The following is a 26117-nucleotide window of genomic DNA, read 5'->3' as shown; positions in this document are numbered from 1 at the left end:
GCCGGTTATTTTGGGCTCGTCACACCCCAGCCCATACTGAGTGATCACCAGGTGACTCCATTTTGGGGAGGGCTTGGCAGAGCATCCCCCTCCCAATCCCACGCTGCCAGCAGCACCTGCTTGCCTTGCCTGACCCCTCAGGAGACAGCTCCAGGCCAGGGATACCCAGACAAGAGGTAGCTTTTCTCCTCTTGGGAGGTTTATCTCCTGCACAAAGGTGTTGGGAATCCTGCAGGAAAGGAAAATGCTCCGTGCTCAGCCCTGGAGGTCACGGCCTCCTCTGGCTGAACCCCCCTCATGTGGGGCCAGCTCCCCTTCCACTGAGGTCACCCTGCACTGTGACAGGTCACATCCTGTTCGCTGTGGCCTGGGTCAGATATGGGACCTGCCCCTCACCCCGTCTTGAGCAGCTCTGATTCAGTAAGAACTGCGGTTGGGGTGAGCTCTGTTTCACTTTGGCTGCTGAACTCACAACAGGCACTTGGTGCTTCTTCATAATACGAGTGAACTTCATAGAATCATAGAATCACCTGAGTTAGAAGAGACCCACAAGGATCATTGAGTCCAACTCCTGGCCCTGCACAGGACTTCCCAACAGTCCCATCATGTGCCTGAGACTGTTGTCCAAAAGCTCCTTGAGCTCTGGCAGCCTTGGGACTGTGACCACTGCCATGGGGAACTTGTTTTGGTGCCCAATCACTCTCTGGGGGGAAGAACCTTTTCCTAACACCCAACCTAAAACACCCCATGACACAGCTCCAGATGTTCCCTCAAGTCCTGTCCCTGGTCATACACAGAGATTAGTAACTGCCCCTCCACTTCCCTCAGGAGGAAGATGCAGACCCTGACAGCTTCTCCCCTCAGTCTCCTCCTTCATCATCCTTGTGTAGCTCATTTGGACACTCTATAATAGCTTTGGTTTCCCCTTCAGGCAGGAGGAACTGCCTCTACTCTGGCACGAAGTCTTCATTTGGATTGAAGGTGTAGTAATCTTGATCTCCCATCATTGCCCATGATATCTCCTCTCCCAGGACTGTTGTTCTTGAAGGGTCACAAATCTTTCTAGGTACCCATGGGAAGTGACAAAGAATGGCTCAGTTCAAGAAAACCAGAGAAAAAAATTATTATTGTTCTTTATAAAATATCTCCAATAAGTTATATAGGCAAATATTTAAATTAAAATAAATTAACTCCGCTCTATGCTGGGACACGCAACTGCCCATAAAGTCAAACTAGGATTTACGTTTCTCTGAAAAAATATGCCCTAGATTTCCGATGTAAGATTTGAAAAAAATATCTATGCTTGGTGAGAGGAAGGAGAAATCTGCACTGGACAGAGGGGTTAAGGTGCGGTGCTGAAGCTGCCTGGTGCCAGTGGCACCTCCACATCCAGCTAAGTGCTGAGAGCATCCTCATCATCGCTCCAGTCAGGAGGAGCGTCCGTCCCGAAGTACCGATCTCCAAAATTCCCTGTGGGGAGACAGAGAGTCAGAGTGCAGCACTGTGGGAGCCTTGAGACCCATCCTGCTGCTTGTCCTCATCACGGCAGGCAAGGCGACCAGAGCAGGTTTATTTGACAGCATGAACAGCAGGAAAACTGGAGTGACAGCAAAATTGGAGCAGCCTGTAGGCTGCTTTACCACCCGGTGGAAGGTGTTTCCTGGCACAGTAGAGGTGAGGACAGAACACAGCGAGCTTATTTTGGGTGAACTTGTGGAAGGTGGCAGTTTAGGGAAGGAGGTGGGCACAAGGCTGCTCCAGCTGTCCCAGCCTGACTTCTCTCCCTGGGGCTGGAGGAGGCTCATGGCATGTGGAACAAAGCGATGGCTGCCCCGCAGCCCCCAGAACCAGCAGGGTGATCCTGACACCCAGCTGGCAGCAGGACCCACGAGGGGCAGTGGGTCTCTGGGTAATGTAAGGCCAGACCTAAACTGCTGCTGGCAACCATGTTCTCTCCCCACCAGAAGCACTAAAAATCCCCTCAGCACAAGTCCTTCCTAGCAGGACACTCACCAATGCCGGGGATTATCCGAAAGAGGTCATTCACCTTCTTGTCCACAGCCGTGGTGATGATCTTCACCCGGGGGAATGCATAGGCCACCGAGTGGACACCCATCTCTGCCATGAGCAGGGAGAGCAGGAAGATCTTGTCCTCTGGGACATCATGATCCTACAGGAAATGCACAGGGATAGCTCAGGGTGAGCCTACCCCAGCCTGTGCTGTGCACCCTTGACACCCTCCTTCCCGCAGAGGAGCCAGTTCCAGGCACATCCCCTCAGCATGGCTGTGGCAGCTGCTTTGCAGATTGCTCCAGAGCAAACTCCCTGCCTGACCCGTCCGTACCAGCAGCACCCTCACTGCCATCATGGCTGCAGCACCCGTGGAGACCGTGCAGTCCATCAGGATGACGTGGTCTTCGCTGATGTCCTTCGGCAGCCGCAGGTAGTGGAGCTGGGTGCAGGAAGGAGAGAGCAGCTTAGAGGTTGCAGGCAAATGGAGCGACCTGAGCCCTTCTCTTTGAGGAGTGAGGGATCCCTCCTGCCTCTCTGTCTCTGGACCCTGGCTGTCAGCTCAGAGCCAGCACAAACCAGCCCCTGTGTGCACAAGCCTGCTGGCAAAACCCACCTGAGCAGCTTTCAACCCTGCCAAGACAAACTGCTGGGTCACTGAAGGGCTGTCAGGAAACACCTGAGCCACAGCCCTACCCTGGAGGCAGGTTAACACCAGGAGATGCCCTCAGCAGCCCAGGGCTTTACCTCTGGCTCGCCGGTGTTGCAGTTGGTCTGGATGAGGATGGTGCCGATGCGGACGTCCTTGCACACCGCGCGCAGCGCTGGCTCCATGGTCTCTCCCGCTCGCAGGATGGACACCCCGGTGATCTGCAGCACATGCACAGGGTAGGAGCTGCCACCACCCCACACTGGGTCTCAGCAGTGGGGGACTCTAATGGGCAATCTAAAAGCACATCCCTTCCAAGAGGGCAGCGCCACTCCCAGGCCACCCTCAGTGAGAGGGCATGAGTGGCACAGTGACACTGCTGATGGCACCCTTGGTCACTGACCTGCCTTTCCTGGTGGTACAGGGTGTCATACTCATGATAGCAGGCACCAAACCCAGTCTGATAGCAGTCAGGGCTTCCACTGCACCCCCACGAGGCAGGTCTCAATGGCTTCCACTTACTTGCTTCCCACTGTATGTCCTCCCTTCATAGTCGTGTCCCTGAGGGGTCTGGACTGTGCAACTCTACAAAAAACATGTGAGAAGAGTTACCAGGGGCTCTGATGTGCCTCTCACAGGAGCCCTGAAGTCAGCAAGCCGCAGGGGCTGGAGCCTTGGACACCAAGGCTGGACAAAGAATTGTCACCCAGGGCCACAGCATTGCTCCACCATGGCCTTGGGGAGACCTGGTGCATTTTATTCTGAGGGTTGAAAGGACTGGTCCATGGGGAAGGTTGGAGGAGCAGCACCAGGACTGTCCTGGCTCCCCAGCAGTTGAGGGCTAGGAATCAGAGAGGAAACCCAGCACCTACAGCCTTGAACCCACCTGGAACGGGAGCAGGGAGAGCGCGTGCTCAATCAGCAACCGCATCAACCTTTTGGAGTAGAAAATGAACTCGTCTCTGCTGGTCTCCTTGTTTCTAGAGGGGAGGGAAAGGCAGCGTCAGCTCTGGACCAAAATGTGTCCCAGGAGATGCTGGCAGAGGTCTGGCAGTCCCTGCCCCTTCCTGACTCTTGTTTGCACCATCTGAGCCTGAAACTGTGCTGTCTGTTTCAAGGTAAAAAGCAGAAAAACTGTTGGCAAGATCACTGAGCAGTAACTGCACAGCTCCTCTATGCAGGGGCCACCACCATCTGCCCTATCTTGTGTCTTCAAGCCATACTGAGCCAAAAGTGGGATTGGGAAGCCCAAAGACAGGCCAGCCCGTCCCATCAGCAGCTGCACCCCATCCCACCCCAAGAGCCAGAGCAGGGGCTTTACCTGATGATGGTGTGCATGCCCCTCACCTGAGGGGTGCTCTTCAGCACACTGAGGGTCTGAGGAAGTGGGTGGCACTGGTGGGCAGAAGCCAGGGCAGCCCTGAAAACCAAACACATGGTCAGAAGGTCTGGGGAAGGCTGCCCAAAGGGTGGAGCACAGCACATGGCCAGAGCCATCCTCCCAGATGTCATCTCACACTGCAAACACACACAGAGGCCAGCCAGCTGAACTGAGTGAGCAGCCAGCCCTGCCTGGTCCCTGCCATGGCAAAGGGACCTGCACCCACAAACCAGGGCCACTGGAGTTAGGGTGACTTTGCAGCCCAAGGACTGCCCTTCCTGCTGGACAGCTCACCCAGGATCATAGAATAGTTTGGGTTGGAAAGGACTTTAAAGACCATCTTGTTCCAACCCTGTGCCATGGGCAGGGAAACCTTCCACTAGACCAGGTTAATCCAAGCCTCATCCAACCTGGCCTTGAACACTTCCAGGGATGGGGCAGCCACAGCTTCTCTGAAGGTGGCTGGCCCATCTTGGTTTCCACTGTTTGGGAAGAAAGTAGAAAATAAAATCAAAACCTTCTCCTATTCCAGAGTCAGTCATCTATTGATGAATCTTGGACTCATGGGGTGAGGAGGGGCTGTTGTGGCACTCTCTGACCTGTGAGTGCCAGATGCCACGAGGAATTGCACAGGCAGCCAGGCTGGCAGCGCTGGCACATATCTGGAATGTGGCTATTTTAGAGACCACTTGGCCCATTCCAAATTGGGAACAGCTTCAAGACTTTATGGCTGGACAGGACTGGCTCTGTGTGACTCATTCCACATAACGAATAGGGCTGGGAGCTATTCTGGGATCAAGGGAACACCATTCATGGGGAAGCGCACAATGGAGCCCCATTAGTCACTTCTCCCTGGGAGAGTGGCAGTAATGAGAAGAAGGTCACATTTGGCTTCCACAAGGCTGGGCAGCATGGACAAGCAACTTTGTCTGGGAGGAGGGCTGGGGTTGGAAAGCCACACGTCAGATCACACACGTGCCAGTGGCTGCATCCAGCAAAAAACACAGAGACGTCGGGAGGCAAAGAGAGCAAATGAAAGCACTGCATGATTAACATTTCAAATCAAGCAGAAACCTGGATTCATGGCACACAAAGGCACGCAAGCAGAGAGGAAGACAGAGAAGATGGATAGGCATGGAGGAGGGCAGAGCCTGAGGCCTCCATCCACACAGCCATCTCCTGGTCTTGGCCAACCAACACCAAATGAGACATTCCCAAGGCCTGTGGGTACTTAAGGGCTCCTTCTTGCTTTACCAGCTCCACTCCTCTGTAACAGCCAAGAGCCCCATGCAGAGAACACTCCAGGACAGCTGGCAGCCATGCAGAGAGCATGGATGGGTTGTGATTCCCCCGTGGGCTTGCCTGCTGTGTGCAGACCCCATTGCTGGTTGGGACAAGCAGCCCTCAAGGCCCCAGCCCTGGTGTCAGTGAAGCAAGCTCACTCTGTTAGTCGCTGTCCCATGGGTTAGAAGCCTTTGGAGATGCTCCCTGCTGGCAGCACCCACAGCTCTGCCCCCACAGCCCTCCCTTCCCTCTCCTGCCTGAGATGGCCTGGGGGCACAGCCCTGCCTAAACCCCTCTCAGCCCCTGGGATACCAATACATGTGGTGGTGAGGGCCTTGGGCAGATGCTGTAGCTGGCATGGGGGCTGCCAGCTCACCTGCTTTATGGAGCAGAGACACGCCCCCAACATAGAGCCACACACCCACACATGGCCTTGGTTGGGTTTGCCCAGGTGACAAACTGCTGTTGCCTAAACCAGAGGAGCTGTTTGGGTCATCTCCCATCACCACAGCTCACCAAAGAGCACAGGACTGAGTTTGCCACTGGCACTTTTCCCCTCCATCACTGCCAGGTCCATGTCACAGCATCCCACCATGCCAGTGGAATGGGCAGCCCCTCTCCTGTCACGGTGTGACCTGACTCCTGCTCCCTGCCATAGATACCAAGGGTTTTCCAACCTCCATGAGCAGTGGGAACACCTCCCCAGCATCCCAAGCTGTCAACAGACCCCCAAGAAATGCTGTGTGGGGACAGGGAGGTCTGGATAGCACCCTGCTCAGAAGCCACTCAGTGTTGTGAGGGTCTCCCCATGGTGCTTTCTGGGGAAACAGGTCCCATTTTTGGGATAAAGCTTCTCTTTCAAGTGCCCCCACCTCTGTCCGGCCCACACAAAGCCCCAGCAAGGCAGGACCCCATGAGCTGTGTGCCCCAAGATGCCCTGCCCGGGTTAGTGAGGCGGCTCACCCTGCACAGCCCTCGCCCACTCCCCGCCGTTAGTCACAACCAAACACTGCCATAAGCATTTGTCTCCTCACATATCCCAGCGCAGCTTCCTCTGGTCACCCGGTGGGAGGGATGTTCAGGGGAGACAAGACAGGAGACACCAGAGTTTAAGAGGAGAGGGACAAACATGACATGAAACAGAGGAGAAAGCACTGTCATTAGTCAGAGGGGGGAAAAAAAATCCCCTAACTGATCAACGGCTCTTGGACCTGCCTGGTGCCTGGGCTGTCACCGTGCAGACACAACACTCCTCCCCTGGTGACTAAGGCATGTCACCAGTGCTCTCCACGGCACTGCCTCCACTCCTGGCTCCATGAGGGAAAAGAACAGTCTGCTCTCACTGTCCTGGAGCCATAGCAGGGACATTGTCCCACCTGTGTCCCAGGCAGTACCACAATGCAACGGTGGCTCTCGGAGTCTGAAGGGATGTAGAACCATAGAATGCTAGAACTATTTGGATAAGAAGGAACATTAAAGATCAGCTCATTCCACCCTCCCTGACACAGGCAGAGACACCTTCCACTATGTGAAGTTGCTCCAAGCCCCATCCAGCTTGGTTCTCAACACTTCCAGGGCTCATGCCAAGCCCTCACTGAGGGCTCCAATGCAAGCTCAGAGCAAGCACAGGCACTCAAGGCCAAAAACCTCTGTCCAACCTAAAAATCCTTCATACAACCTGCCCTGCTCCCAGGCAAAATGCTTGTGGGCTCCCAGGGGTGTCCCCCTCCTGCATGATGATGATCTCCAAGCCTTGGAGAACACTGAAAGCCAAGAGCAGTGGAAATGTGGAGAGAAACCTGTGTCTGAACAGAACATCAGCTGCAGGGACGACTTTCCTTCCCCTGGGCTCACCAGGACCTGCCCTGGGCTCACCATGACTGGAGAGGGCCTACAGGCTGAGAGAAGAGCTCAGCCCTTCCAGCAGCCATCCCCCCTGTCACCCCCTGCCCATCCTGGGAGGGAAGGAGGGACTCTGATCCCTCCTGTCCCTCCCTGCCAACACTGGACTGTGACGGAACATCCAGACGGGCAGCCATGAGCACGTCAAGAAAACGTCTTATTTTGGAAACTTATTTTTTCCCCCTGAGAACAAAGGCTTTAAAGGGAAAATAAAATGGAAAGAAGAAGAAAGAGAGAGAGAGAGAAAGGGGTGACCATCTCCCAGGAAGGCTTCAGGGAGCATCCCTGGCTCTTTGTGGAACATGCTATCGAGCAGGAAGCAGACAAGAGACATCCAGCTACAAAGGAGATGATGCAGTCAAGGCATTTCAAACACGTACACGGCTGCCTTTCAGGGCTGACATTTCAAACAAGGGCTATTAAACTGCGCCATGGGCTGATATTTAAAGACACAATTGGCAAAGGGCACGCCAAGCTGATTGGGACCTTGGGGGTGGGGAATATTGATTGGCCAGGGGAACGGGCTGGAAAGAGCGGCGGCTCCAGGAGCGGGGCTGGATGCTGAGAGCGTGGCGGGAGGGATGGAGAACAGGCTGGGCTGGGAGCACTGTGCCTCAGCATGGGCTGGCTGCTCCAGCTCCTGCTGCCAGGCTCCGGGAGGAATACCCACCTGGGAGTGCTGGTATGGAACCACCTCTCCAGCATGAGCACAGTCAAACAGGGGGGAAGCTGGACAAGAAATATTCTAAGAATGCTAAGGTCCAAGCTGTGCTCTGAGGGATTAACTGGGAAGGCAAGCATGCTCCTCAGGAGCCAGTAGTTTCAGAATGAAAATAAGCCTTGCATGTCCAAGGAAGGCACCACTTGCTTTAAGCCCCCCAGAATTCACCCATCTGGCCTGTCCCAGCCAGTTACTTGGCCAGGAGAGGCAGCCCTGGAGCACAAGGACCACAGAGACACCTGGGACTGGAGCCAGATCTGAGCATTCAGGTTTTATCCTACCAGCACAAAGCCCTCCCTGTGTCCCCACCACTGCCAAACAGCAGAGACTTCAGAACAACTGTGACATTTAGATGGAGCCATTCCAGACGAGAGGATGGGGAATTGTTTGTGATGAAAAGCCTGTATTTGCCAGGCACATCTCACTCGATGTCACTCTCCATCTACCCCACTCCTCCTGCAGAGACAGCAGGGCTGGGGGAAACCATAGCAGCAGTAAAGCACTGGGGCTCCAGCAGCAGCAACAGATTTGGATTTTTGCAGGAATTTTTTTTCCAGATTTTCTGTCAAAGGCATAAATGGAAGCTTTAAACAGAACATAAAACTACTCTGAGTGTGGTGATCCCAGAGGTGTTTCTGGAGGTCAGAGTTACCTTTCCAAACTGGCTATGATAAAACTTCTAATACTTTATGGATATATTAAATACCCAATTTTTAAGTGCAGAAGAATATCACTTGTACTGAGCAACCCTTTGATTAAGGAAGAGAAAGGAAATTTTATGTGTGTTTAAGTATCTATCTCTCTCTATATACACATATCTATTTGCACACATATTAGTCTCCTCTCTGATGTTATTCCTGCCATTATTAAAGCCACACATTTCTCTTCATACTAAAGAGCCCTTTCCCACCTGGACCTCCAGACACAGAGGGAAGCTTACGTGTCTGTATGGAAATACCAGGCCCCAGGGTGTTAAACAAGCAAAGGGAAATAAAATAAAACATCCACTTGTCTAGTCTAGGAAGTGACTGGCTGAGGCAGAAATAAATAAAGCAGAGCCTTTTCCATGTTCATCTCAGTTATTTTAAAAGCTCATTGTATGCCAAATGTAAATCTTAAGGTTACTTGAGTTGAGTATCTCCACGCAACGATGGAGATCTAAATGGAAACCTATCTTCAGTAATGCATTCCCTCTGCTCCCTGAAAGAATGCCTGAAAGCCTAGGTGGCTTTTTAATGGAAGCAGGAGAGCTAAGTCCCATCTGGGGCCCCACACTGAAGAGGTTAAGTAATTCAACATATATGTTATAGCATCCACTGCAGGTACTGAGCATTTAGAAATCCTGCTGGACTTAGGCAACAGGATTTTCCCAGTCCTCCAGAAAAGGTTCTGCATCCTCCAGAAGCTGTGGGAAAGTTGGCACCTCTGGCCATGTGAAGCTGCTATGCTCCTTTGTGTGGCTCCAGGCACATCCCTGTTTGCAGTGAGGGGCCCAGGGCTCCCACCACCCTCAAGATGACAGATTGGTTTGGGCTGGGAGGGACCACAAAAACCATCCTATTCCAACTCCATGCCAAAGGCAGGGACACCTTCCACTATCCCAGGTTGCTCCAAGCCCCATCCAGCCTGGCCTTGGACACTTCCAGGGATGGGGCAGCCACAGCTTCTCTGGGCAACCTGTGCCAGGGCCTCAGCACCTTCACAGGGAAGAACTTCTTCCTATCCCCCAATCTAAATTTCTCTTCCTTTAGTTTTAAACTGTTCCCCCTCATCCTATCACTATCATTTAAAAAGTCACTCTCCACCCTTTCTTCAAGGTTTTTCACCTTTAACTAATCTAATAATTGATTAATGGTTTTTAATCATCAGGGATGGAGAGCAGCTCTGAAAATCATTCATTTTAGAGGACGAAGAGAAAGAAAAGAGAATGTCAGGATACAAAGCCTCCCTTCCTGCAGAGACCGGGGATCCCCAGGTACAAACCTGGCCCTGTCCCAGCCTCAGGGGTCTGCACTCAGGCTGGCAGCACCTCCCTGGGGAGCAGCCCTGTCCCTGCCATCCCAGAGCCAAGGGAAGGTGGCCTTTTGCCGCCGCGGGGGTGACAAGGCCGTGCGCTCCGCGAGCTGCCGGTCCCGCCGCGGGTCGGGGTGAGGCCAAGCAGTGCCTGGCATTGGAAATGCCTGGGCTGCACACACAGGACAGAGTGAGGGCTCTTACCTGACACTGAGTTCACGCTGCGGCAGCAACACAAAGACACAACGCAACCGGTATTAAGCATTGTCAACACCAGGGTCGTTTCAAGATAAAAAAAAAAGGAAAAATAGGAGTATTTTCCTGAATTCACATGCAGCCTTTTTGCCCTTCTTCCCCTCCCCAGGTCAGAAAAGCCCTCCCCAAGCCAACCCCTTGCCTGGCTCACAGTGGCACTCTGGGGGTGCTGGGTTTGCTGTGGTATTCCCTGACTGGATGCCAGGAGCTGGGGGAAACAGCCATTCCCCTTTCCTGGACTCTGCCTCAGGGCTGGGTGCCCTTCTCAGCCTGGCACTAGCAGAGATGCTGGGGCTTTGATCCTTCCTTCTGTCACCGAGGGTTTAGAAACCACCTTCCCAACCAGAGTTTGGTGCTGGGAATTCAGGCAGCCAGATACTCCACGAGGAGGAAACTGCCAAGACACCTTTGCAAGAGGAGTCCCCTCCTGAGCAGGCACGGGAAGCTGGATGCCAAGGTGTGCCAGCTCCCACCCCAGGGCTGAGCCGCTCCTGCCACTTGAGAGCTCCAAAAAAGACTTGAAAGAATCAAGCCCTTTACTTTCCAGCGTATCTATATCCAGGTCACACTCCCTGCACTTCCCAGGACATCACTCTGAGCACTTCCATAACCGAAACATCACCAAAGCTATGGGGTGGGAGGAGACTCTGCTGCTCAGGACAGCAACACAAAATGCCATCAGTTCATTGAAGAGTCCCAAACCACTGGTCAGGACTGGGCCAGGACCAACAGGAGAAGACTTAAAGCCAGCAGTGGGGAAGTGATGGAGCATGTGCCCAGACTGGGGCTCCAATGTGACAAGACTTTGAGTTTTGAAACCCAGGAGCTGCAGGCAGCACAGAAGAGGAGAAGTGGGCTCCTGACTGGAAAGGCTGTGCAGCAGTGTCTGCATGGGAGGGAAGAGGAGAAGCCCAAGAGCAGTGGAGGGTTTGAAGAAATGCTGGCCCTGGGAGGGCTGCAGACAGGGGGACACATCCCTTGGATCATGGAAGGGTGGCTGGTTGTCCCCTCATGACTTGCTGTCCCAGGGAGGGAAGGAAGTTGCTGCTGGACCACAGCTGGCAGAGGAGCCAGGACTGAGCAGAGCACAGGGAGAAGGCAGTTTCCTTCACTGGGCTGAGGGAGAGGGCTGGGAGGAGTTCACAGGAACTCCCACACCTGGAGCACAGAAGAAGCCAGGCCATTCCCACCTGGGCACCCAGAACACAGCTCCCTGCCAGGCAAGGCTGTGAACCCCCCTCACCACCCACGGACCAGGCAGCTCTCACCTCTTCCAGCTGGCTGTGGACGTGCTGAACAATCAGGTCGATGGCCACAGTGTTTCCACTCCCTGAAGTGACCCAAAAGCAAAAGAATCACAGAATCAGGTATGTAAATGTTGGAAAAACCCTCTCAGATCATGGAGTCCAACCATTAAATCAGCACTGCCAAGCCCTCCACTAAACCATGTCCGTTAGGGGTTAGACCTGGGGTCAGGAAACCACAAAGCCCAAAGTTCCAGGGACTCTGCAACTACAAAAGGCATGCCAAGGGAAACACAGGAGTGCCACACCATGGCTCCCCTTACATCTATCTGCTTGGCACCAGCCCTACTCCCATGAGGGTTCTACTGCTCTGCCTAGGGTTAGGGTTAGGGGTCACAAAACACAAAGCCCAGAGCTGAGGGCAGTGGGTTGGGTTCTCTGAGTGCTGTCAGGGGTACCCCTGAGCAGCCCTGGGCAGGTACCTCGGGGCACAACGATGTCTGCCAGCCTCATGGTGGGCTGGATGTACTGGTCGAAGGCGGGCTTGACAAACTTGTTGTACTGCTTGATGACCCCCTCGATGTCCCGGCCTCGCTCGCTGATGTCCCTGCGCAGGCGGCGCACCAGGCGGATGTCCGAGTCCGTGTCCACAAATATCTTCAGATCCAAGAGCTGAAAGGAGAGGGGAGGGACAAATCCCACCTGGTCAGGTGTGGGATTCAATCCACCTTCCCCTGCTGCCCCAAGCAGGGCTGAGCCCAGCCCAGTAGCTGTTTAATAGGGCCTGGCTCTGCTCTGCTCCGGCCTGCACGGAGCTTTTCCCTGGAATGTGGCTGGTGCTGCTGTGAGCCCCCTGCTGCCGCCCTATTCTTGTCCCCTAAGACCTGTCCTGCTCCAAACTCTGTCCCTACTGCTAACCAGCTCCAACACTTTGCTGGATGTTATTTAAGAGCAAGGAGGAGATGAGAAGTTACTGTCCATGACACACACCAAACACTGGCTTCTTAATCAAAGAATCCTTGGAGAGTTTGAATTGGAAGGGACTTTAAAGATCATCTCATTCCAAGCCTCTCCCACAGGCAGGGAATTAATGCTGGAAAGGAGCCCAGCACAGCAGGGCAGCTCATGACTCTGTCCTTAACTGCAAGAGGCAGGAGTGGGGATGCAGAGTGGAGTCTCCTGGGGGATTCACCCAGCTGTCCACTGGAGGTCATCCTTGCTCCAGGAAAGTGCAACCCAAGCTCTCACTTGGCAGGGGAGGAAACTTTTCAGACAGAGCTTGGCTAAGTTTGTGTATGGCTCTCTGCCTGCTGCAGGATTTGTCAGAGGGCTGCAAAGATGCTCTGACGGATGGAGACAGGCTGAGAGAGCTGTACAGCCTGGAGAAGAGAAGGTTCTGGAGAGACCTTAGAGCCCCTTCCAGTATCCAAATAAGCTCCATGAGAGGTGGGGAGGGACTTTGGACAAGGGCTTGGAGTGACAGAACAAGGGGAAGTGGCTTCACAATGTGAGAGGGAAGGGTTAGATGGGATATTGAGAGGAAATTTGTCCCTGTGAAGGTGGTCCCTTCCAACCCAAACCATTCTGTGATCCTATGATATATCCAAATAGCCCCCAAGAGAGCCTAAAGTGCTGGATGATTCCATGTTAGGAACACCAGGCTCTGTGCAGCAGAAATTCAGCAGACTTTGCCTCTGGCTGTGCAAGCTGCAGCATGCAGTGTGGAGGTGGGCTATTTCTAGTTGTGTTTGTGCACCAGCTGAGATTGAGGTATTTGCTGAAACACTCTTCCCTGGCTGCTGAGAGTCAAAGCCTATTTCTCCTGCCTGGGAAGTGCTGCAGCATCTGGTGTAACCTGGAAGAGAAGGCAACCTCCCTGCTGCAGGACCTCAGGAGAGAGCATCCTCCCACCATCTCTCCCTGGAACTGCTTCAAAACCTTTCCTCACCTTCAGGAGCTCCTTGTCTGCAAATGCCATGATGCCTTCAAAGATAATCACATTGGCGCCATACAGCGTTTTCTGGGGAGTCAGAATGGATGTGGTTAGGCACAGAACATCTGTTCAGAGGTGCCCTGTCCCAGGGAATCTCTCTGGGTTGTGACTGTGACAGCTCACCCAAAAAACACACCCAGGCACAGAGCAGAGGGTGACAGCACCAACTGGACTGCGAAGGCCAGGGGCTGGAGGGGTGCAGTTGGCTCCCACCTGTCCTGCCCTGGCCATCCCCCACCTCGTCCCACCCCCCTATGTCCCATACCCATTCCTTCTTCCGGCTGTGGGTGGTGAAGTCGTAGATGGGGATCTTGACACTCTTGCCTTGCTTCAGCTTCTTCAGGGTGGCAATGATGAGGTCAAAGTCAAAGGCGTCGGGGTGGTCAAAGTTGAAGTCGTTGCTGGCTGCCTGCTCCTGCTGTTGCTTGGTCAGCACCTGCCACAGAGCACAGCTTAGGGCACATGGCTGGGCAGCTCCCTCCCCTCTGCTGTGCCCAGTCACCTCTTCCCTGCCTCACAAGAGCCACTGGAGGGGGAAACCACATGGCTGTCCCTAAATCTACAACGTGTTTCCTTACCAGGGGTTACCACACACACCCAGATTGGTATGGGTTGGAAGGGACCTTAAAACTCACCTCATTCCAACCGCCTGCCATAGAACAGGTTGCTCTAGGCCCTGTCCAACCTGGCCTTGAACACTTCCAGAAATGGGGCAGCCACAGCTTCTCTGGGCCATGGCAAATTGAGGAGCCTGGCCAGGCCAACAGGGGTGCAGCCTCACCTTGTAAAAGGAGTCCATGGACAGCAGAACCACCCACGGGACATCAAGAGCTTCAATGATCATGGTGGCCACCGTGGTCTTCCCAGAGGCACTGCCTCCTCCCAGGCCTGCCAGGGAAAAGGTGATGAAGCCCCCAAGCCCAGGCACAGCCCTTCCCACCACAGGCTGGAGCCCAGGTCCTGTGCTGTTGCACTAAGCTGCAGGGGCCTGCAAAGAGGGAAGTCACAGGCCCTCCAAGAGATTATCCTGCAAAATGTCAAATGGCATGTACTGGAACTGCCAGCAACATACCCAGCAAAAGCTGGGAAACCCATTGTTAGATGGTTATGTAACATGGGGAGTGCTGGCATGGGAACCAGTCCAGACTGAATCCTTAGGAACCTGTGACAGCCCAGGCAACAGGAGCTGACGGAACAAGAAGCAGAGTGGGGTCTCCTACAACTCATTGCCTCCCCTGCACACTCTCAGGTTCAGCCCACCCAGTCAATGCAGGACTAACCACAGGGACTCCCCCTGCTCCTGTCCAGGCTGGAGCCAACCTCCAATTTCCAAGGAGGTGCTGGGGCAGGACTCCCACCAAGATGTGCAGGAGAGCCGTGGGCAGGTGGCAGGGCTGCAGAGGTGACCCACCTATGACAAAGGCCTCCTTGGACTGCGTGCCGTGCTCGTTGTACCAGGGGGGCCGGCCCGCAGTGTAGATGGTTCTTTTGCTGGTGCGCAGCAGCGGCGGCTCCGACTTGCACTGGCTGGTGGTCCGCTTGCGGGGGGGCTTGGAGGAGCCCACGGCGGGATACAGCCGGTCCAGGGACTCTGCGCTGCTGCTGCTGCTGGGGACAGAGGGGCACAATTACCCTGGTGGGGAAGGACACACGTGCCTGGTGTGTGGGAGCGGGGTCTTGGGTGATCCTGAGGTGTGCAGGTGAAGGGTGGGACAGCCAAGCACAGCCCCGCTGCAGCACTACCAGCACCCACATCTCTGTGGCCCACAGCCACGGACAGCACCGAGGAATTCTCACACAGAAGCAGTTTGAACCTGGAAAAGGTGCCATGCAAACATCCATCCCTAAAGTCTTGCTGTCTGAGGAACGCCTGCATGAAATAAATCCCCCAGTGAGTTCTCAAAGCATTGAGGGGCATGTTCCAGGGGGCAACAACCCATCCTGGTGTGCCAAGGGACACTTCTTGGGGATAGCAGTCAAACACATGGTTACAGCACAACTATCCTCATCCCCCCATCCCCAGTCCCTTTCCTCTCCCCACTCTGAGTGCTCCACTCACACCCAAGACCTAGCTCTCCAAGCTTCTCTCCTGAAGCTTCCTGGGACAATCCTTCAAACTGGGCAGAGCCATCAGCTTTGCCTTGGGAGCTGAGAGAGCTCTGAGCTCACCCAAAGCCCTGGAGCTGCTGAACACTCTCCCTTATCTTCCCTGCTGAAGAGGGAGAGGAACAAGGCACCCTCCAGAGCCCTTTCCAGCTTGGCAGGAGGAGAGCTGTGGCCAGGAGGCGATAAGTGGCCTCTGGCCAGGAGATAAGCTGCAGCCGCTGCCTGCACAGCTAAGGGACAGGGAGGATTATTTATACCAGTGCCTGCTCCTCCCTGCTCCTGTTCTGCTGCCCCAGAGGGATGTCTGCTCCCTAGGAGAAAGTACAAAGGGCTCTCCTGGCTCTTGCTGTTCCTCTCCCCAGCCATGACTGGGCTGGAAGTGAAATCAATACATCTGGGCACCACTGGCTCCAAGCTGTCACTGTTTGGTACAGCCCAGCCGAGCCAGCAGGGCTTTGCTGCTGCTGTGTTATGGCTTGCTCTTGAAAGGGCTTAAACTGCAGGGCTTTACAGATTTTGGGTTGATTTTAAGCTGTTTCGGTATGAAGATTAATTCTCTTCCCTCCCCCAGCCCTTTTTAGAACAATTTTAGATAAAGATCAAAATTTCAGAAGGGCCATCTGTGTGTGAAGTGACACGGCAACCCTCACCCCTGCATGGCAAACAAACCCCCTGGGCACGGTGGGATCCCCCTGGCAAAGCCCCTGGGCATGGCAGGATGCCCACAGCACACCATCCCTACCTCTGGCACATCCCTGTGGAGCAGACAAGGAGACAGGGATTTGCCTGGCTTTGCTGAACTCCTGCTAACAAAACCCAGGCTGCAGCTCCTGCCCCTGTGACAGTACCTCTCCCACCAATGTCCACCCTAAGCTGTGCACTCATGGAGCTCCTCACAAGAGCTCAGGACACCAACACCCCAGCCTTGGCCAGAGCCCATCAGCACACACAGCCAGCTCCAAGCACTGCCAGGCTCAAGCTCAACCAGGAGCCCAAAACACCCCGACTACAACTCCTTAAAAGCAACTTCAGGAGATGATACCCATCAGGAAACCTTCAGGGGTGTCTCCCTGTGAAAAAATGGCTCCTTCCACAAGGAGAAGCAAGCCCAGGCAGGATGTTTGGGTCTCCTGTCCCACGGGTGATGCTGCAGCAGCCGCTCCCCACCGGTGCTACTCCCAGAGCGGGGCTGCCAGCAGGGGCTGGTGCTGGGGCACAAACAACGTCACTTCAGCTGGATAAAAGCAGAGGTGACACAAACACTGTTGTTTACCACAGCAGAAAGCGGCTCCTTTCATCCACATCCCAGCCCCTCTCCTGGGACTGCGCTCGCTCCAGAGCCTGAGCTCGGCTGCTTCTCCTCTGGGACTGCACGTCAGTTTCCATGAGACAGGCGAGCCCTGGGGCTGCTCTGCCCCTTGGTGTCACACAGCACCAAGCTCTGCTGTGCCAGCCTGCAGATCCTGACTCGGGCCACCATTCCCAAAGTGACTCTGAGTTGGATGAAGCTCTGTTTTTTGGAGCTGCAGCAAGGCTGAGCTCTGGTCCCACCAGCATCAATAACACCCAGCTCCTGGCAGGCAGGAAGAGGCTTGGTCTCCAACAGCTCCACCAGTGCCCAGAATTACAGCCACAGCCCCACCTTGCTTTCCCATCATCTCTCCACTGGGCTCTCCAGGGTGCCTGCAGCATACCCAGGGTGTGGGCACAGAGAGGACATTGCTGCAGGATGCAGGGACACACCCCTGGGAGACGAGTGGAGCCATCCTCCCCCTGCACACCTGAGGCTGCTCTGGGATGCAGCACCTGGATCCCATCCCAAGAGCTGGTGTTCTGCCTTATCTCATCCAAATAATTCTGGACTTTCACCAAAATTCTACACATTTCTATCAGTATCACCCAAACCTGTACCTCTACAGGCAGATGATATTCTACACCTCTGAAATCCACAATTCCCATGATTTATCTGGGAGAAGAATGGCTGTGGGACTGTAGGGCTGTCCCGGAGTTCTCCAAAGGTCGTGCCTTTTCTCCTAATGTTACACTTCAAGATTTGTAGACGTTTTCCATGGCTGCCTTTGCCAGGAAGGGGCTCTTCTTGCTCCAAAGGGTTGGCGGATCTCAGCCATCTCCACTGGCCATTTCTCCCTACTCCTTTTAAGAGATTCCCTGCAGCAGCACTGAAGCCCCTGCAATGCCCTGTACCCACAAGGTGAAGCCCCCAGAGAATGGGACTCTGTTTAGAGCTGGAGCCAATGCCATTGCTCTGCCCAGAGGAGGGGGGGGTCCCACATGGACCCTCCCCAGCAGAGCAAATCCCTGGGGTGCCAAAGCCACACAAACAGGAAAGGAAACATCACCTGGGCTTGGCAACCCCTCTCCTGGCAAGCCTTCCTGGAGGGCTTGGCTGCCACCAGCTCTCTCCAGGCTGTCCCCAGCTTTTGGGGATGCTTTTGCCTTCCCTGCGGGTGCTGCATCCTTGCTAGAGCGTTGCAGGAGAATGAATTACAGGCAACCTTCACCTGGATAAGCCACAGCTGTGCCAATTACCAAAACCAGCCTTGCCCTTAGTGGGTCACAGCTGTGACCAATAAGGATGAGTGGTTAGCTGGCTGGGGGAGGTCTGACCAAGTGGGAGAGAGAATTGCTGCTGTGAGGGGTCTCCTGTGAGCTCAGTCTGAGCCTGCAAGGGAAGCCCTCAGTGGGAGCCTGCTGTAGTCAGAGTCTGCGAGTAGCTGAAGTCTGTTGGCTGAGCTGTGAGGAAGAATAAACCGGGACCTTGGCTGATGAACCAGAGCGTGTGTCTCGGCTCATTTCTATCTCTAATGCGAGGTCTGCTGTGACTGAGTATCCCAGAGGAAGCCTGGGGGGTCCTGCTCCTGAGAAGCCAGCACAAATGAAGGAAGCATTTTGCTCCTGCTTAGTGCAAGCACAGATTTACTGACACCCCTCTCCCTCCCCACTGTGCTCCCATCACCATCCCTGTGCTCAGGCTCTCTGCATCCCACTGCCGTCAGAGACCCCTGACCACCCTGGATCCAAGCTGGGCTGGCAGAGCAAAGGCAGCAGGTCCCAAAAGTGCCCACAGCAGCAAGGAAAGATGGCACAGCCCCAAACCTGAACTTGGCAGCAGACAGGAGAGCATGTCCTGGGCTCTGCGCCCCGTAAACAACCTACTGACCGAGCTCGCAGCCCTAGGGACCCCCCAGCAGCCCCCCACAGCCTGCTGAGGTGCCCGGCTGCCTGCAGCCACATCCCATGGGAAGCTGATCTTTTCACACAGGAATTGGGGCTGAGGGACAGGGACAGGAGACACCAAGTTCACTCCAGCAAACAAACAGATGAAAACCAGCAAATTCCACCCAAAACCAAAGCAAAACTCACCCGCCATCTGGCCCAAGGGCCCAGCAGCCGGAGATGCGGACGCTGGAGAAGGCTGGGGGGCTGCTCATGTCCCCCTGCCACCGGCCCAGGGCTGATCCTGGACTGAGGGTGTCACCCCTGTCCACGCTTCAGCTCCTGTCCCACAACCTCTGGCACTACCAGGGTAAGGGAGGGGCTATGCCAGCGGGGCTCCCAGGGTGATTCTTGGGGCACAGAGCCATGTACAGAGAGTCCCCTGGAGTGGGCACTGAAGGGTCCCAAGAGGCCGGGGTGAGGCAGAGCCCCAGCAGAGCCGGGGGCTGGAAGATGGCGGCAGGAGAAGGGAGCAGAGCAGGGGGAGTGTCTGTGCCCGGGAGCTGCGAGGCGGTCAGCAGCATAAGAGGATAGCTTAACCTCCAGATTACGTTCATTACCTGATATTAATAGCACTGGCTTGATTAAAGAAAAAGAGGGGGGCTGGGGGTGAGGTGACACCTCCCCTCACCGCCCCCAGCACAGGCAATAAACACCAGCCCCAGTGCCTCTGCTCCTGGGACTGGGGGTGCTCGGCTGTCCTGGACTGTGGGCTCAGCAGGGAGGGCACCTGGAGAGTGACATCCACATCCCCCGGCACTGGTGAGTTCCCAGGGACTTCTCCACACCACTGGGGAGGGGGCTGCAGGGGTCAGGAGGGGCTGACCCCAGGGCAGGGGGTACCCAGCCAGCACCCCTCATGCAGCTGGTGGAGCAGCTGGGGCTTGGGGCCAGGGGCTGCTGGCCATGTAGGGCTTTTTGGTCCGGGACTCCCACCCCTCTCCCTCGGCTCCCATCAGTGGGGGGGTCTGGCTGAGGGTCCCCCCTGGTCACTCAGCTTCCCCAAGAGCTGCCCCTCAGCCCTGGAGTAAACAAGTGGGTGAAACTCAACACCCCGGGGCTGCCGGTGGCTAAGAATAACATCCCGCGGGCCGTGCCCGGCCATCCGCTCCCTCAGCACCCCCTGCCAGCTGCCCTTACCCCCCCGGGCCAGCCGGCTCCTCTTCCAGCACCAGCCTCTCCAGGGAGGGCAGGGAGCCCGGGCAAGCTGCAGGAAGCCCAGGGAGCCAGGAGGCTGCTGAAGGGTGGGACACATGCCAAGGGTGGGAGATGTTGGGCACCACGGCAGGGGGGTCCAGGCCATCTCTGGAGCAGAGACTGGGGCAGAGCAGCCCTCAGCCCACAGCCTCTGGCTGCCAAGGAAGGGAGGAGGTGGCACAGGGCACACTGGAGGACAGCCGGGCTCTGCCAGGGGCACAGAGCACTCGGACAAAGTCCCATGGCCACCAGCATGGTGAGACAGGAGCTGGGCCCCTGCACACCTACTGCCAAGGGGTTCCAGGGAGAGAGCTCCTTCCTGCTTAGTAACCAACACCTGGAGATGGGGCCAGAAATGGAAAAAGACCCTTTCCTCCTCCTCCTCAAGCCATCAAGGTTATTCCAGAGGCAGGTGAAACACCCCGCCTCCCAGACTTGTCAGGACACCCCTCCTGCTCCTGCTCACCAATGGGACCTGCAGAGCATCATCTCAAAAGATGGAAACCTGATCTGAACCAGAAATGAGGTACTGGTCCTGAGCCAGGGGACAGGGACAGGAGGGTTTTGGGGTAACCTGTCTCCAGCATGAGCTGCAGCTGCTGCCCCAAAGTCAGGAAAGTGAGCGATGATCAAAGGAACTTTTCCATCCCTGGTCTCTGCCTGGACTCCCCTCTCACTGTAAAAGCTCTCTCAGAAGTTTAAAAATAAAATTATCTTCCGGAGCCACTTCTGTTCCTTCTCATTAAAGAAGCAAAAAAGCAAAGGGATGCGGGACACGGGCGAGGAGCCCTCGCCCAAGGATATTGTTCCTTATCGCCTGCTCCTGCTGCCACTTTTCCTGCCTTTGTTAAATGTCCGGGCAATGGGAACAACTCTCCCAGCATCCCACCCAACATTCCCACTGGGCTCCCAGGTGGGACACCCTGGCTCCAAAGGCCAGCTGGGACTGAGCCTTCCTGCTGGCACAAATCTCTGCTTCCCAAGCCCCCTCCCACCCTCTGAGCTCTTGCACAAGTTAAAATTCCTGGCTTTACGACTTTTTTCTTCCAGTGATTTTTAAGCAAATTCCTCCTCTAATGGCAGACTTAAAATATGGCAAAAGAGGAAAGCAGGCACAAAGGCCAGGATCCCCTTTTCCTTCTGGTGCTGGCAGCTGCTGGGTGGGTTTCCCCTGGGATTTAAGGATGGAAGCTGGACTGCATGTGGATTTTCCTCGTTTGGTCACAAGTATTGTCACTGGACTGGTGTAAGAGCTGCAGACACATCAAGCCCCCAGTGGAAGGATGCCTGTTCCAAGGAGAGGGTCCTGTTCCCAGATCCCATCCTGGGAGCAGCACCACAGGAGCGTGGAGGTCAAACCTGCTTCCTCCATTGCTGAGTTGGGCTGGATCCATGTCTGCCAGCTCTTGTCTAGGCCTTCCCTGTCCAAGAAACCATCCTAAGGGATGAAGGAACACAGCCAAGGAATGGAGGAACATGTCCAAGGGATCAAGGAACCTGCCCATGGGATGGATGAACTGGCTTGAGGAATTAAAGAACCTGCCTGAGGGGTGGAGGAACCCACACAAGGGATGGAGGGACCTGGCTGCCATCCCACTGTCTCAGGCCCATGCCCATCCTGGAACCCATGGAACATCCCTCCAGGTTTACCCAGCCTTGTGCCAAGCTCTGTCCTGGCCAGAGCCACCTGGAGCTGATGGTTCATCTCAGCAGCTCCACGCTCAGAGCTTCCAGCTCTGTTATGGTCTCTGCTCCCTCACCACAAAAGGACAAACATTTCCCTCTGCAAACCAAATTATCTGTTGCTGTTTATACCAAGCGGGAGCCACAGTGGAGGGGCTCTGTTACACAACCCAGTTATTCATCCCTCGCTCGACCAGCACAACTCAGGGAGACTCCTTCCTTCCTTCCATCCTCATCCTCATCCTCATCCTCATCCTCACCCTCCCTGCTATCCACCACTGACTCACAAGAAGAGCACAGGCAGCTGCCAGCAATGGGCTTAGCTGCTGGAACATGCAGGATGGGAACAGGAGGGATGAGAACAGGAGGGATGGGAACAGAAGGGATGCTTTGGCACTGACTCCACGGTTGGTGGGGCGGTGCTGTGGGGTGTTGGTACCCTACAAGCAGGGATACAGGGATGCTCCATCCTTGTAAGCTTTGCCACATCCCCAGAGCACCAGTGATGCTGCAAATGTAATTCCCAGATATTCGATGTTTGGGAGCAGCTAGTCCCCCGAGGTTTGTGCTGGAAAAGGGTGGAAAATAGAGGGGAAACATGAGTGTGTCTGGAGCGGGGGGGGGGCTGAGGGGAATCACCCTGTATGGGGGTTTGGGGTGGAAAAGTTTAGGTTGTCCCACTCTTCATCTTGATGGAGAGGATGTATGTGCGAGCAAGCTTGGAAAATGGGAGGCTGTGGATTATCTGCTGGGAAATTAAGGGCAAAAACCACAAAATAAGGTAAATAAGGGAAAAGGTAACAATACGAAAGGGAGGGGGGAAAAGGATGAAAAAAAACAAGAGATAAAGCGGGGGTGGGAAGATGTGGTTGGTGGGAAAAGCGAAGGGATTTCATGGAGCGATGGGCTCGGGGAGGCCCCACTCGCGGAAGTGGCATCGCGGGGGACGGGACCGGCACCGCAACCCCCGGAGCCGGCGGCAAGCCCGAACCGGGGCACCCGGGGCGCCGCGGTGCCGGTCCCGCCCCGGAGCGATTATCCCGGGGAAAAGAAAGCGGGGTCTTACCTGTCGTGCGGTTCCACCGGAGCCCCCTCGGGCACCGGGGCCGCGGCCATGGTGCTGCGGGGAGAGGCGGGAGCGGCGGGGGCGGCGCTGCCGCGGGGATCCCCGGGACTTGTAGTGCGGGATGGGAGGGTGGGGTTTGGGGGGGCTCCGGGCGCCGATGGGTGCTCTGGGGGGCACGGAGGGGTGCTGTGGTCATGAGGAAGAGCTGTGCGGGGAGATGGGTCTGTGTGGGCACGGCTGGGTGCTGTAGGGCACAGGGGTGGGTTGTGGGGTGCGGGTGGGTGTTCGGAGGTACAGGTGGGTGTTTTGAGCATGGGTGGGTGCTGTGGGGCTCAGAGTGATGCTGTGGGTACCTGCGGGCGGCTCCGCAGCAGCATTCCTGCCCAAGACGCTGGGAGATGCAGCACACAGCACCCCCCACCACTCTGCAGCTGGGGGGAAGCGCGGGTTGGGTGACCCGGGCTCTGACAATGTCGCTGGGCACCGGGGAGAGCTTGAGGGACCCCGGCCCCGTGGGGGTCCCGAGGCGCTGGCTGGGATCTGGTTTTACTCGGCACCATCCCGGGGCTGAGGTCTGTGGTACCACATGTTCGGGGGTGGGGGGCGAGCACCGCTCCCAGGGTCCCCTCCCGTCCTTGGGGAGACGAGAGAGACCCTGGGGAAAGGCTGCGCTCTCAGCCGGCAGCGAGATCAGTCTAAATCTGTCCCTGCCTTGGGTTCGGTGCCAAAAAAGCCATTAGGGAGCAGAAGAGGATTTATTCCCACGCTGGGAGAGCCGGGGGGTGGCCCCGTGTCCCGCAGAGCTCCCCAGGGTGGAGAAGTCCTGGGCTGGATGTGGCCCCTGGGGTCAGGAAACGCTGGATGCTGCTGGTGGGATGGGTGGATTGGAAACAGCTTTAGGGGCATTCCTACCATGGGAGTGGGGGGCTTTGGGCTGTGGGCATTGGGATCCCCCTGGCACCAGGAGTGCTGGCTGTGCCAAGCACCACCAGTCCTCACCGTCCCCATCCCGGCTGTGGGGGCACCCCTGGGTTGGTGACCACACGCTCCATCCTCAGCAGCTGGGGGGGTCCTCCCAGCCACTGCCAGGAAGGACAAATCCAAACCCCCCAGATCCCATGTCCAACCCTCCCACCGAAGTGCCCAATAACAGTGCTGACAGTGCTAATAAAAAATCAATAACCATTTATTCGATACAGCTGTTTCATACATACAGTACAGGGAGCGCCTCGGCGCTGCTCGGCTGCTCGGAGCTGCTCGGACAGTACTCTCCAACTGAGGATTTGTCAATGATTAACAAAAGAACAGATCATCACAAATCGGGAGTTTATTATAAGATAGTTTACCGTTAAAACAATTTTATTTTTTGCAAATAAACACTTTTTAATATATATATTTATATATTTATATATATGGTTACAAGTGATAAATTGAAAATTTTTTTTCCTTTTTTTTTGTATTTTTTTTTTCTGTTTTAATTTTTTCCCCAAAATACACTTATGCACTAATAACTGGCATCGACGAGAAACATTCGGATATGCCGTGGGATGGGTGTCACGAGGAGAGAAAGAAAAGAACAAAATGCTCTCAAGGTTCCTGGGGGTGGGAGATGCTCCAGGTTTGGGCAGCTCTATCCACCATGGCCAGAGCTGGGGGGACACAGCCAACCTCCCCAGGGCAGGTCTTGGTGCCGAGGGTTCCCCACTTCCCCTCAATCCAAGCTTTCCATGAGGTCTTCCCACAGGCTTGCAGCCCATGCCTGCTCCCATGGAGGTTTAACTCTTTCCTTGGGGACATGGGTGATGGGATGCTGGGTTTCCCCAAAAGCGGAGGTGCAGGACCACAGTGTCACAGTGCCCAGGCTAAACAAATCCCCAGATCCCACAGGAAGGGGACAGGACAACTCGTCCCCCATCTGGTCCTACAGGCTCTGCCTGTCCCTCTGGATCAAGGTGTTTCCCCTCTGGCACTGCCTTGCTGGGAGCACCTGAAGGGGCACAACCTACTGGCCCCCAGCAGTGCCCCTATGGTGTCACCTGGCCCTGCCTGCTCACCTGTTGTGGCACTGGCAGGTGCTGGTGATCTCAGCATTGCTCTGGAACCTTCTCTGGACAAGCAGGAGAGTAAAGGATGCCTCATGGAGAAGGTGAGTGAGGGGAAACATGTTCCTCTCTGAGTGATGACTAGTGGGGAAAACACCTTTTTTGTGGGGGGAAAAACCCTGAAGTTTTCACTTTCTCATAGAAATTCCCTCCTGACCATGGTGCTGCCCTCACTGGGGCTGTGAGTGCTCTGAGGGTGACAGGGACAGCCCCAGCACCAGGACTGGTGCTCCTACTGCTGGCCCTGAGACCCCAGATGGTCCCTGGGTCCCCTCCAGGCTGGTGTCACTCTGTGAGGCCACTGCAGCTGTCCCTGCTCCTGCCAGACACTCTTTATGGAAACAGAGGTGGATTTTGATCCAGACCTCATGATGACCCCCAAACTGGACCTTTCCCATGTCTACCCTGCCCTGAGCAGTTCCCAGGGCTCCCCTCCTGTGGAGCACAGTGCTGCCAGTTAATTTAATCAATGAGAAGCCAATTAATTGCATGTTAATGAGAACAGAGTCCCAGGCCATGCCCAAGGGGAGACAGTGAGGATTGTGTGGTGACCATCCAAGCCAGCAGCCAGGGCTACCCAGATCTCCCTTCCCTAGGCCAGGACATGGAGCTTTCCTAGGGGCATCCCTCCATGGCAGGACATGATTTTGGGATCCAGAGGCTCCCTCTGCACCCTCACAGAGATTTCAGTGCCAGGCCCACAGCTCTGCCTGTGCTCCCCTTCCTGCTGCTGCCTGTGAGCTGCTCCAGGCTGTCCTACAGCTCCCAAAGCTCTCCCCACTCCCCAGGGAGGCAGGATCTACCCCAGTGACACCATCCAAACATGATCTGATGAAGTGCAAGCAGCGACCAGGCTGAGCTGCAGTGACTAATTAAGCTTTCTCACTAATTGCCTCGAGGCCCAGCACAGGCAGCAATGCTCAGGCAGTTCCCTCAGCCCGAGGCACGTGCCCAACTCACTGGGCACTGCAGAGGGTGGATCCAGGTGCCAGAGCTGTGGACAGAGCAGGAGCCCTGGACCCCTGAGAAGCCACCCTGGCTTCAGCCACCACTGTCCCCCCTCCCTGGCTGGAATAACCTGCCAGTGGAGGATGTTAATTGTGACTGAGCTGCTGCTCACGGCAGGGAAAGACACCGAGCCTCTGGTGGGCGACAAGGAGCAGTGAAGGAAAGTGAGGACTGAGGTTTGAATTGATTAAAGCAAAAGCAGAAGCTCCCCCTCTGATGCCTCTTTCCTGGCTCTGCATAGGGGAAAAATCAATTTAAGGTTTTCT

General features: G+C 55.5%; 1 protein-coding gene across 6 annotated transcripts; it reads right to left on the bottom strand.

The window, feature by feature from the left end:
* Window positions 1-1098: 1098 nt before the first annotated feature.
* On the bottom strand, window positions 1099-22812 carry UCKL1 (uridine-cytidine kinase 1 like 1). Of its 6 annotated transcripts, none has more exons than XM_084217632.1 (15): window positions 22742-22812; window positions 14864-15057; window positions 14234-14340; window positions 13718-13888; window positions 13408-13479; window positions 11942-12131; window positions 11484-11545; window positions 6359-6378; window positions 3981-4079; window positions 3546-3639; window positions 3182-3244; window positions 2758-2880; window positions 2345-2452; window positions 2014-2170; window positions 1099-1470 (listed from the first exon to the last, which is right to left on the bottom strand). In XM_084217632.1, exons 1-15 carry the CDS (start codon window positions 22789-22791, stop codon window positions 1394-1396), a joined length of 1587 nt encoding a protein of 528 aa, XP_084073758.1. In that variant the 5' UTR covers window positions 22792-22812; the 3' UTR covers window positions 1099-1393. The 6 variants fall into 6 exon arrangements, with proteins under 6 accessions (XP_084073758.1, XP_084073757.1, XP_084073755.1 ...); XM_084217631.1 differs by having other exon boundaries at window positions 14864-15060; window positions 22742-22806; XM_084217629.1 differs by lacking the exons at window positions 6359-6378; window positions 22742-22812 and adding exons at window positions 10165-10181; window positions 18943-19258 and having other exon boundaries at window positions 14864-15060.
* Window positions 22813-26117: the final 3305 nt, after the last annotated feature.

This window comes from Fringilla coelebs, assembly GCF_963513975.1.
Source record: "Fringilla coelebs genome assembly, chromosome: 18".
NCBI classification, from domain to species: domain Eukaryota; kingdom Metazoa; phylum Chordata; class Aves; order Passeriformes; family Fringillidae; genus Fringilla; species Fringilla coelebs.
The sequence above is the reverse complement of the archived record's forward strand: the minus strand, read 5'-3'. Positions and strand labels throughout refer to the sequence as shown.